The sequence below is a fragment of the Ambystoma mexicanum genome, chromosome 12 (genome assembly GCF_040938575.1).
Source record: "Ambystoma mexicanum isolate Mex_15411 chromosome 12, UKY_AmexF1_1, whole genome shotgun sequence".
In the NCBI taxonomy this organism is placed as follows: Eukaryota; Metazoa; Chordata; class Amphibia; order Caudata; family Ambystomatidae; genus Ambystoma; species Ambystoma mexicanum.
In genome coordinates this window covers 33271087-33283611 of record NC_090936.1, presented here as the reverse complement: position 1 = coordinate 33283611, position 12525 = coordinate 33271087, and the positions used below count along the sequence as shown (strand labels likewise).

Genomic DNA, 12525 nt, shown 5'->3' with positions numbered 1-12525 from the left:
CACAGTATGCCCCCACCCTGCCCAGGGGTTCCCGGGTTTACCAGGGTGTGTTCTATGGAACCTCTTGACGAGCTTGGGGGCATGTACGTAATAGCAGGGTTCCCATGAGTCTTCGGAACTGGAACAGCCTTTCCATCGTACCAGATATTCTAGCCTACCCTTCTTGTACCAGAAATCTGGTATCTGTGATACTGTCACGCGCCTGCCATCCTCGCGCTTGTGATACGCTCACCTGGTATCCACGGGGATGCCACCCAGCTATAGGGACCCTTCTCAGCCGCTCCCAGGTATAATCAGCGGAGAGGTTCTGCCTGGAAAAGAGGTGGGCAATGTTCAAGACTGGGCAACTGGGGTAAGAGCCTCCCAACACCCTGTATGCCCGCAGCCCCTCCCCGGACCTTTCCTCACATTTTTATAGGTTTTGGTGTGCTCTCCGTCCTGCCTTTTTGGCAGGGGCGCTATGTCCTTTGTGGGCGAGTGCGATCTAGTTACTTCACTGATGCAAGCCCTTTAGAGTCTTTCAGGGAGATCTTATTACTGTTATACTGTATGCCTTTCTTGGATTTAAATAATGTCTTTCTCTCTCTTTAGATGCGCGGAAGTTCGCTCTGGAACATTGGCTGAATTGGGACTCGCCGACAGGTGATGGTGTCTTGAGAACGCCTTGATGCGGTAAGTAGGGGCTATGCGCAGCGCTATGATGCCTTGCCTTTGCTAACCTGTTGTCTTTTGTTCATAAGTTGCGGTGCTCACCTGGAGCAAGAAGTCCCAAGGCGATGCTAGTCGATGGCCGACTTGTGAGGTAAGCTGCCGGCACAATTGCACAATGTCTAATGTCCTTTTCTCTCCTTTTGCAGATTCAACGATCTGGGCGGCTCAGTGTACCTTGGATGATGGTTGCAGGAGCGGAGGGCAGCTTGCGGTGGAATCACAGGTAAGCTGCTGCTTTTCACAATGTCCTTTTTTTTCAGATGCTGTTCTTCCGAGGTTCGCAGATGCAGCTGAACACGATGAGCGTCACGTTGCTGGATTGCAAAGTAACGCGAAGCATGTACTGGAGTCCGGGCATGGCTTATATAGCCTGCAGGCATCCCAAGTGTCTCTGGGCCTGCCACACCCAAAATGCTAGACCACATAGTTCAGTTCAGGAACTGAGCCATGTGGAAGCATCCATGTTGTTGCGCAATGCCCTTATGGGCCCAGATTACTGCTTAAGCACATGAGACTGGCGCCAAAGGCGCCAGGACTGACTCCAGGAGAGTCTGGGGGCAAATGTCAAGGCCCTTGAGGGCCTGATGGGGGTACTAGAAGTAGCCCACCTGGCCTGGCAATCCAGGCCTAGGGCAGGGGTTGTGACACTTTTGGCATACTTGGCTTCTACGCCGGCAATGATTGGACTCCACGCTTCTTTCTCGTATCCCTGGTGGCGGTCTAGTCTTTCTGTCTTCCCTTCCTATTTACTATTTTAGCCCCACCCACTTTCTCTCCTCACATTGCAACCCTTGGAGTTTTCCGTTTCGCTTTGGGTTAACGCTCCGTAATTTTTCTCCTTGCACCAGTTGCTGCCTTCTTTACTGTCTTTTCGCTTTCCTTACCTTTGCCTTATCCTTGGACTCCGTTTACCTTCGGGTTGCCGTTCTTCTCAGCGCTGCTTTTTCCCGTTGTTTTTCACTCCTGTCCTTCGCTGCCATGTTGCTTGCGGTACCGGGTCCACTGTGTTCCTCTCTTTCCTTCGCCGAGCCAATTTTCTCTGGCATCGGCTCTTCTGTATTTTCCTTCTTTTTCTTTCCGCCTGTTCGCAACTTTCTTTGGCTTGGCTTACCCTCGTCCTTTCTGTTTCACTGCTAGCCTCTGTGTTCTACTGCATTGTTCCACAGCCCTGTGATCTGTCTTTTGTTGTTATTGAGGTACTTGCAGTTTTGCCTCCGTCCTTCCTCCGCTCAGTACTACTATACAGCTACCATTTAAGGACTTCCATCAAGTAGATTCCACGTTCTGCAATCACCTTCGGAATCTTCAAAGAGGTTTTTTAGCCGCTGGCTTTTTCCTCTTGCTATTGTAGTTCTCGGAAGGGGGTCCTGTGTTTTTTTGCCTTTGCTGGCAACACAGTGGCTTCTTTCCGAGGAAGGTCGTATCACTACCAGAAGAAGAAGAAAATAAACAGTAAGAAGAAGGGTCGGGCTCTCGTGTTATCACTAGAAGAATCAGGTGAGGAGGTGGAGGAGGGAGTGTTAACAGATTTAACGGACATAATTGATGAGAAACCAGACACTCCTGACAGTTTGCAACGCCAACTTAATCTGAACATGACTACAGCTGAACAAATACAGGAACTGTTCACTGCTGTACAGGGCCTGTCTCAAAAGGTCCGGACACTTAAGGCAGAGAATGAAACCCTCCGTCAGATGGTTACTGCTCGAGAGCAGCCTCGCATTGAATTACCTCCCATGCCCCTAGCTTCGGGGAAATATGACGGTAATCCCAGGCGCTTTAAGGAATTTATGGAAGCTTGCATAATTAATTGTACCTTCTGTCCTCACAATTATGCTTCTGATCAGGCCCAAATTGGATTTTTGGTGTCTAATTTAACCGGCAACGCTTTGGCGTGGGCAACCCTGCTAGTGACTGGTGCTAGTCCCCTCTTGCAAGATTAGGGGGCTTTTACTGCACAATTTAAACCAACATTCGAAAAGCATGAAAAATCACAAGTTGCCAGTGAAGAATCGCTGGATATCCGGCAAGGAACCACAGACTTGCTATCCTACATAACTTTATTCAAGAAGATCGCCGCCGAAGCAGATTGGCCTGAAGCCGCCCAGTACACAATATTCAGGAGAGGTCTCCATGAGGAGCTGAAGGACAAGCTTGCTTGATGTCCTAGACCTGCCACACTAATAGACCTACTGACTACGGTCATTCAAATCGATTTTCGGCTCTCAGAAAGGAGGTCCAAAAAGAAGAAAGGAAGATCATCCATGCTGTTAACAGATGTACCATCCTCCTCCACTCCTACCACTTCTTGTCTTCCAAAAGAAGAACCCATGCAAATTGGGACAACTAGAGGACCACTCTCATCAGAAGAACGCAAAAGACGTAAGGACAAGAACTTATGTTTATACTGTGGATCTGACAATAATCTACTAAGGGATTGTCCAGAAGTACCACCCCGCTGATTGAGAAACGATCGTCCTTGGAACCAGTAGGGACAGGTTTCCAAGGACAGCAGGATAGTCCCTATGTCTCTGTCATGGTTTCCTCAGCTGTTCCGGTTGAGGACATCAGACTTATGGTGGTTCCCATTATGCTTCAAGTCGAAAACAAACAGGTAGACACTTTGGCTCTACTGGACTGTGGTGCAGCCAGAAATTTCATGGACATAATATGGGCAAATCAGACCGGAATAGAACAGGTGGCTAAAAAGGAGGACCAGAAGGTTGAAGGGGTTGACGGTACACCACTTAGCTCTGGTATGATAACTCATGCCACGGCCGCAATGGAAATGACCATCTCACAACACAAGGAGGCCATCCAGTTCGATCTGATCCGTGCCGCCCATTTTCCGGTCATATTGGGAATTTCCTGGCTCCGCAGACATAACCCTGCCATCGACTGGTCTCGTAATTCCATTACTTTCAACTCGAGCCATTGTCGAAAGTCCTCTTCTACGGAAAGATCTCACGAAACTATGAAGGTTATGATGCAAGACCTGCTTCATCACTTTGTGTGGTGTCAATGTTATACCGACCAACCTTCAGGAATTCAGATCGGTATTTGTTGAAAATAACCCTCAAGAGCTACCACCCCATTGGCCTGAGGACTGCAGCATAGATTTACTACCGGATGCCCTTGTTCCTTTTGGACGTATGTTTTTGCTCTCTCAAAAAGAGAAAACAGAACTCAAGAAATATTTGGACTCCAACCTTCAAAATGGGTTGATACAACCATCCCGTTCCCCTGCGGGGGCATCCCTATTCTTTGTACCAAAGAAGGACACTGATGAGTTGAGACCCTGTATAGACTACCAAGGCCTCAACCGCATCACCATACGGGATAGATATCCCATGCCCCTTATTCGGGACGTCCTCGAGGCCGTACAAGGTGCTGTCATTTTTTCTAAATTACATCTGAGATGGGCATACCATTTACTTTGTATAAGAGCGGGGGACGAGTGGAAGACCACCTTTCGTACCCCGTTCAGCCACTACGAGTACAGGGCCATGCTGTTCGGCCTCATGAATGCACCCGCAATTTTTCTGCGGTTTATGGATCGAGTATTCTCTGATCTGTTATTCCAAAACATGATTGGATACCTGGATGACATACTGGTGTTTTCATCTACCAGACAAGCACATCAAGAACATCTTAAACAAGTGCTTAGACGTCTTCAGGAGAATCAGCTGCAGATTAATCCCGACAAATGCCTCTTCGAAGTTTCCAAGGTTTCCTACCCCAGGCTTCATTCTCACGGAAAAGGGGGTTGAGATGGATCCTAGAAAACTAACTGCGGTTCTCAACTGGCCTTCACCAAATTCAGTAAAGGCGGTTCAGTGCTTCCTTGGACTAGCCAACTTCTACCGTCGGTTTATACCCAGGTTTTCGGAGGTAGTCCTTCCTTTGACATCCCTTTTGAAGAAGACATCCCTACCTTTCCACTGGTCCCTCGAAGCAGAAGAAGCTTTCAGGTGTCTTAAGAAATCTTTCTGTTCTGCGCCTATCCTGCAACAACCCGATCAGTCTCTTCCCTTCATTGTGGAGGCTGATGCTTCGGCTGCCGCCTAAGGGACTGTCTTTTTACAGGAACATGAGGGTCTCGAACACCCGATTGCCTACCTTTCTAGGACTCTTAATCCCAGTCAGATCAACTACTCGGTTATCGAGAAGGAGCTCCTGGCGATGAAGACAGCCTGCGAGGAATGGCGTCACTTGCTTCAAGGTGCTTCACATCCTTTCCAACTAAGTACAGACCACAAGAATCTCAAGGTCATACAACAAATGGAATGCGTTAATTCCCGGCAGGCCAGATGGGCTCACGTTTACGCTCAATTTGATTAGACTGAACCTAAGGAGAAGAAACCCTGTGAGGGTTGTTAAATTCTACTGAGCTTTGCTCAAGAAAAAGTAATTCCATTGTTATGGTTAAACCTTATTAAGTTGAGCTGCAGGAGAAGCCATCTGTTGCTATTTTTTATTTTATTTGTATTTTACTGGTTTGTTACAAACCTTACAAATACACATATACTCAATCATTTAAAAAACAATCATTTAAAAAACATAACTGATTACACAAGAATTCAATTACCAGATATCCTTATATGCATTAATGCTAACTAAAGGTTATTTCATTTCATTCCCAAACCATCTTAAGAGTATATTTCTTATAAATCATCTATCAATTTTAAATCTTTTAAAAAGGTCACTGCCCTTATTATTAGCGGGGTCGGTCGCCCCCTAAAAATCGGCACCAGAATGGCAATACAGATAAATACATTACATCATGCACATAGTCCATGAAAAAGTCTACACGTTTTTCAGCCACAGACGGACAAAAAATAAATATATTCTTAAGCGTTTTCGTTCCCCCCCCCTACAGAATCTGCATGTATTATTTGCACTTAGGCCCCTGGCACATAGAATGTCGTTAGTATGAATGAGGCTGAGTCTGATTCTTAAAAAGGTTCTCATTATTCTTGCATCAGGGCATTGCATCGAGTAGCTAGGTAATACATCTCTTTTTTGTTTTCCATACAGAGGTCTATAGAAAGCTGTTAGGATCTTCATTTCTTGCAGGTTGCTATCCAGTACACATCAAAAAAATGTCTCTTTGTTACAACATAATTTATATTAAAATTGTGCATCGATATATTATTTTGGTTACAAATGAAATCACATCTCCTTTTAAAATCAGTCAAGCAGCCCGCGTTAGAATTCATCAATTGTACAAGCATTAAATGATAAGTGATTAAGAACCTGCTTCCATCCATTTTTATACAAAGATATTGTTTTCCATTGGACCAATGAAGCTATAGAAATTAGTCTCAACTCATATGCACTCATCACTATCGGAACACAACTAGGGAGGCTCAGGACTTTACACCAGAGAATGCCCTCCAATGTCCCAAAGCCAAACCTTTCGGAAAAGGATGATAATTCCATTCCATAAATCAGGGCAGGAATCACCTTTGACTTATAAAAGGCCAATTGAACCCTCTGTTGCTATTGGCCAACATTAATTTAAATTAATTATCAAAAGTGATTTGGTCCATTCCTGTGAATAGCCTTAAAAAGCTATTTGAATAATCTCTCTTTGTCTGCCTATTATTGATCCTTCACAGCTTCATGATAACAGGATACAATGACAGTAGTGTTTGCAAAGAGTAAGCATGAAAACCTATGATTCCCAGTCTCTGAGCATTGCAAGTGCAATCGAGGTCTTACAACCATACCTTTGTATCATTAAGAAGAGGGAGCAAAGAATGGGAGACAGAGCACCCCACAGAAATTGAAAATCATCTGCTACTTCTCTACACAAATATTCTGCAGCCAATAAATGGTTGCAACATACAGACCCTCACTAAATAGAAACCCCCAAAATAGGTCTTGAGCTATTGATCCTATTCTAAATAGCTTCATATAATATCTAAAAATAGAGCTTCTTTCTACAATCATTAAATCCTTGCCAAAAATGACTGTACTGTCAGGCACACAATCACGCAAAGCTGTAAAACTATGATTAATAGCTTGTATAATAAAGGTGATGGTTGGGGAACTAGACATCTCTGTCCACTCATATATATATATATATATATATATATATATATATATATATATATATATATATATATATATATTGTAATTTCAAAATGTACTATTGTGACAGGTCCTTCCTGTGTCTACAGTCTGGTCGTCGCCATGATGCAATAAACAGCACTGCAGCCCCACCATGACATGGTGGTTAAACTCATGCAGGTGGGATGCAGTTGTGGGTCTCTGAATGCCCAGATAATGCTGCTTTAGTACTCAGAAATGTTTTAGAGCAATATTAGATGACTTGTGTATTGCATTGGGGGAAGGAGAGTAGGCACCTTGATGATCACTTTAAAGATACAAGTGATTTAAGTGATATGATTTTCCTCGCCAAAGAGGCACTACATGAACTGTTTCCATAGAGCTTTGGTCTCTCGTAGAGGCAGAGTTCACAATGAGGACTACTTAGCACCGTTGTATCCTTTATGTTTAGCAATGATGGCCAAGATTGGCTACACTCATAAGGGATCTTTCAGCAGGGCTCGATATTGGTGGGGGCAGAAGCTTGTGGCCTAAAGGAACCTGGTAAGCTTGCCATCAACAGCTACCATGAGCTACTGTTGACTACTGTTGTAATGCCGAGGGATCATCCGATAACTCAAAGCCAGTGTTCAAACTCCAAGAGTTTGGGGGAGGGTGGGAAATGTGGATAGGTTTTTAACAAATATTGTGAATCAATCTCCCTTGTTGGACCGTAGTCCTTCAGTTCTTCCCTCTGTCCCTCAGTGTGCGCCCCTTCAACCATATTCAAAATGTGAGAAGAGAATTGATGCTGAGCAGAAAAGTTCCTTGGAAAATCTAACTGATGATGCTGAGGTCTTGGCAGCCTTGTCTGAGAAGCAGACAGACTTCCATAGGCCTGCAGTGGAATTTTATAAACACTTTGATGGCAAAATACTGAATCTCATCTGAAGAATGGTCAGAGACAATGGTCATCGGGAAGACATTACTAAATCGCATAGGAAAGTTTACTGTGTTCCCGCAGGACAGGAGTCCAGAAAGCAAGTGTGCTAGCTACAGGCCAATTTCTCTTCTGATCGATAATGCCAAACGGTATGCAAAGGTCCTTGCGAGCAGAATACATGGGCTACTAGGGCATCTAGTTAAGACAAACGAGGCTGGCTTTGTGAGGGGAAGACAGGGTATCCATAATACACGCTTACTCCTGGACAATCAACCATTGTGTAGGGACAAAACTGAGCCATGTGCTGCAATCTCAATAGATCCTGAGAAAGCATTTGATCATGTGGCCTGGAATTTCGTGTTTGCTGCTCTCCGATGCAGTTCTGGGGCCTGATGAATTGATTATGATCAAGGAACTCTACAAGGAGCCTGAAGCATTCATTTGTCAATGGTAACCAGCCTACCTTATTCAGTCTATGGCCTGAAGCACGCCAGGGGGACTGTCCATGCTTTCCAATGCTATTTGATCTTGTGCTCGAACCCATATCCGAATCATTCAGAGCAAATACATCCATACAGCCATTTCTCTGCATCAAAAGAGCATTAGCTGGTGCAATTTGCAGACAACATCTTTGTCTTAGCAAATGATCTGGAAAGGTCTGCTTCAGATCTTGGTTTTGTCCTAAGGAGTGTCGAAAGTTTTCAGAGTGTACAGTGAACCAAGAAAAGTATGTTACCTTTTCACACTCGGGCTTGTCATAGGGTGGTCGCTGAGGACTGGCTCATGAGATGGGGATGGGAGCCTGGCTGGTTCAAATACCCGGGTATATACTTCCCGATAAACTTGGTGAGAACTGTGGGGGCAAACCTAAATGGACGATTGAAGAAATCAATGCCATGCCCATAGAACGAGGTGGTTTTCATTTTCTCAACATAGCATTGTACCACAAGGCAGCAGTCAAGCATCAAGTATAGTGGTTGGAGTGAGGAATGGAAGTGGAAGCTCCATTGTGGGTCTGACAAGGATCTGATCCAGAAGCTGGCCCTGAGTGATCCCAGACATTCTTCATAGTAAGAAGGTGGCGAACAATAGCAGGCACAGATCGTGTGACCTTTGTAAGAACTTAAGTGAGAGCTGCTGCAGAATTGTTTGGAGAAGACATATTTTCGCATAGGGAAGAACTCCTGGGATACTTGGGAATAAAATAGTCATTTTGGGTAATTTTCCCTTTAACTAACAGGCAGCCATCCCCTTCGCTCTGCTGCCGGAAGCCATTTTTAGCTTTGGATAATGCCCATAAAGCTTCATAAAGGTTTGGAGGGCGGGCTTGCATGTGAATCTATAGAAAAATATCAATGCTGGAGAACTCTGGTTACAGGTAACCTTTCCTTCTCAGCATTTTATCGTTTATAGATTCACATGCTGTTGAATAGATTACAAAGGAGTTAAACAGATGTTCACAAGGCTGCTACGAGGAGAAGAAAGGCTCACCTTAAGTAGACAGTCAGCATAGGACCATCTCTGCCGCCTTCTTGTCCATATAGTAAAGCTATGTTACAACCCTGCAGATGGCTTTAAGTGCTGCCCCGGCGAGTAGAGCAATAGAAGATGACATGGTGCTCATAGGTGAGCCGTGGGTTTCTCGGGAAGTGGCTTGACGGCTTTTCTATGCCAAAATCTGATTCAGGCTGATAGACAACCACCTGGAAATGCCGGCCCATGATACTACCTTGCCTGTTCAAGATTCTTTTAGACCACAGGGAAGGATCCTTGGGCTGATGAGTGGAATGGAAAATAGCTACCAAGTGAACTTGAACAGAAGCAGATGCCAAGCTTTCTTTAGCCAACTGCAGAAATGATTAAAGCCCTTATTGGTAGCAGGAGTTCTCAACATCGCCAGGATATGCCCTCTCAAGATTCCAATTTAATTTTTTAAACAAACCCACAAGATGCTTGTATCCTTTAATAGAAGCATAAACAGCAAAGATTACTGATTAGAAAATTCAAACCTGCAACAACAAGTGATAGTTTACAATGGTCCCATTTTAGATGATGTCATCTTGCAGATATTTAAACTTATTTCCTCCTTGCTAAGATTGTGAAATGTCCTGTTATTAAAGGCACCAATCCAGTGATCTTGAATGTGACACATGTACATTTGGCCCCTCACTAGGGAGCAACAATAACCTATGTGTTGGAACTGAAGCAATCAGGTGGACTTTCTGGTTAATACACAGTGGGCCTCTTTATGACTTCAGCGGTGTGGCCAAAAACGTTGGCAATGCAGTTACCACTGCATTACTGCCACATTTCTGTACCGCCAAACTATGGAGGTATGGTGGAGGAAAAACCTCCAGCAGAATGCTGGGGGTAATTCCTCCGCCTTAACGCCCCAAACCAGCCAAATCGATGAATTATCGCTGGCGGTAATTCTGCCAAAATCCCCGTAGAGTCCTATGGACTCCAATAAATGGGTACTAAGCCTGCCCACCAGCACTTGTAATTCGACAGTATTTCCACCGGACCAGGTGGCGGTAACGGTAAATTTGTTTGGTGGTATTTCAGTGGATTTACCACTGAACTACCACAAAACTTTGTATGAGGCCCCATATGTTTACATTAGGTGATTTCTTTTATTATAATGCTTTGTTAACTTCCGAAGCTATACAGGTGAAGTTTGGCTTGTCACAGATTGATTTTGTTAAATATGTTATGCTTAGTGTATCCTCTCTTTCTCTATCATATATCTGATCGCTTTATTAACAAGCTATCTAATGCTTAATGAGGACCCCCTTTTCAAAATTGGTCCTCTTTCGTCATGTAGAATCTCGATTATGTTGTTCTTTTCCTCTAAGCTGTTGAGGGTTAGGGTGAGGATTATGATGCAAATGACTGGATTATAGAAGAAGCAAATGAAAATCAATCATAGCTACCGGCACCGTTGTTACCGGACCGGCGGGTGGAACGGCACCCGCTCGCAGAACTCGCAGAACATTCATGAATGGTGCCCGTGCACCCGTCCTCCCCGTTCCCATTGAGTTCAATGGCATTCAAATGGGAATGGGGAGTCATTATTACCGGCACCTGGCAAAGGGGAATTACCAGGTCCGCTGGGGCTGGAATGCCCCCGTAGATCCCCATTGCCGGGTGCCGGTAAATTCATTACTCCGACGGAAGCCATGCTGTTATTTACTGGCATGGCTACCACCTCAGTCATAATGAGGCCCAATGCCTATGACAACTGGAACACATTTACCACCACAATGTGAAATATTTCCCACCGCTATTTCACCGCCACCACGACACAAACATGCAAATTAACTCAATCTTAATTTACAGAAAGTTGTGGTGCAGTTTTTTGTAATCCAGTCCCTACATTTCTTAAATTCACTGCTGCTACAGCTGTCAAGAAAATAATTAACCTGTGCCTACCTTGCATTTTCTTTTCTCCGGTCAAATAATATCCTGTTAACTGCTTAGTAGTCCAGTCCCTCCCATCATTCATTTGCATCTTACCTACAAAAAAACAAAACATGCACAGTAACGAGTCAGAGGTCAACCGAAAGGCTAATCGTCTGTGTTCTGTTGGCATAATGTATTGGTTGATAAATGTAAAAATTCGGAGTTTCTTTATTTGTGTTCGATCTCTGTAACATTCGACCTATGTAACATGAGTTATTAAATAACTATAGCGACAGACAAAACAGGAACGTTCTTGGGACAGTACTGGGGTCTTAGGAACAATACATGTAACACAATTATTCCAAAATGGAACGCCTGCTCAATATCGTAGTACACATGTGGGAATGGTATGCACGGTTATCTTTTCATTTTTTTTGGGTGGGAGGGGGTGAGTATCCTGAGAATACAATACTGCCAAAATGACAAGATGAAAGACACGAAAACATTTAAAAGGAGATGTAAGATTTTTGAATACTTATTTTATTTTTAAATAGTTTTATTGGACACTACAAAGAACTGGGGCAAGTCATTGTACAGAATACAAACCTGAGAACCCATGCACAAGGGCCACGCCACATAATCATGCACGCGACCAACAGGCATTCACATTTAATGGCAAATTCAGTCTCGCACAGACATCTTCCATGCGCCTCATCCATCCAATAAAGTGACAATCCCTTCATTATGAGTGTGGCAGCCATTCCGTCAGTTTTATTGCCAAACTTCAACTCGGTCCTGCAGATGTTGCATGCTTAGCGTTGGGTAATGGCAGAGTTAGACGCCATTTTTAGAGTTCATTGGAGTCTATGGGAATTTTGGTGGATTTAGTACAAGTGCCAAATGCGCTAATATATGGAGGTAAGTGGAGCTTACAGCACCAGCTACATGCTGATTGTAAACTCTCCACTACACCTCCTGGGTCGTAGTTCGGTGGTGCTGTAAAGTGGCGGTACCAGTATTGCCAGACTTGAAATGAGGCCCATGGTGTCTAGAACCCTTCTGGAGGGCCTTTGCCCATTTTAATAGCAATGAAAGATGGCTGGCAACCGTTGATTGCGCCATAAGCAAGACAATCAAAAAACATCTCCTGGTTCCTAAAATCTTTTGTGACGAGGTGCCGGGTTAAAAGTTTTACAATCAATATGTTAACCTTCTTGAACACTCAGTGGAGCCGAACAAGAGAGATGACGGAGAGCACACTGTCACAGGAAAGACGTAGAAAGCCAAACAGCCCATGGCAGAGACATAGGGCCTCATTACACGGAAGGCGGTAAGGGTTAACGGTCACCGGTAATGGTACCGGTGACCGCTAACCCTTACCGCCTTACTACGAGGTCCCTTTGCGGGTAGGTACT

At 44.4% G+C, this 12525-nt stretch overlaps 1 protein-coding gene across 3 annotated transcripts in view; it reads right to left on the bottom strand.

Annotated features, from left to right (window-relative positions):
• Positions 1-12525, bottom strand: part of TTLL8 (tubulin tyrosine ligase like 8) — a 732112-nt gene that overhangs the window by 594959 nt on the left and 124628 nt on the right. For all 3 annotated transcript variants that reach the window (XM_069627869.1, XM_069627868.1, XM_069627870.1), the window contains exon 6: positions 11141-11224. In XM_069627869.1, the coding sequence (XP_069483970.1) occupies positions 11141-11224 (84 nt within the window). The remainder of the gene's footprint in view (positions 1-11140; positions 11225-12525) is intronic.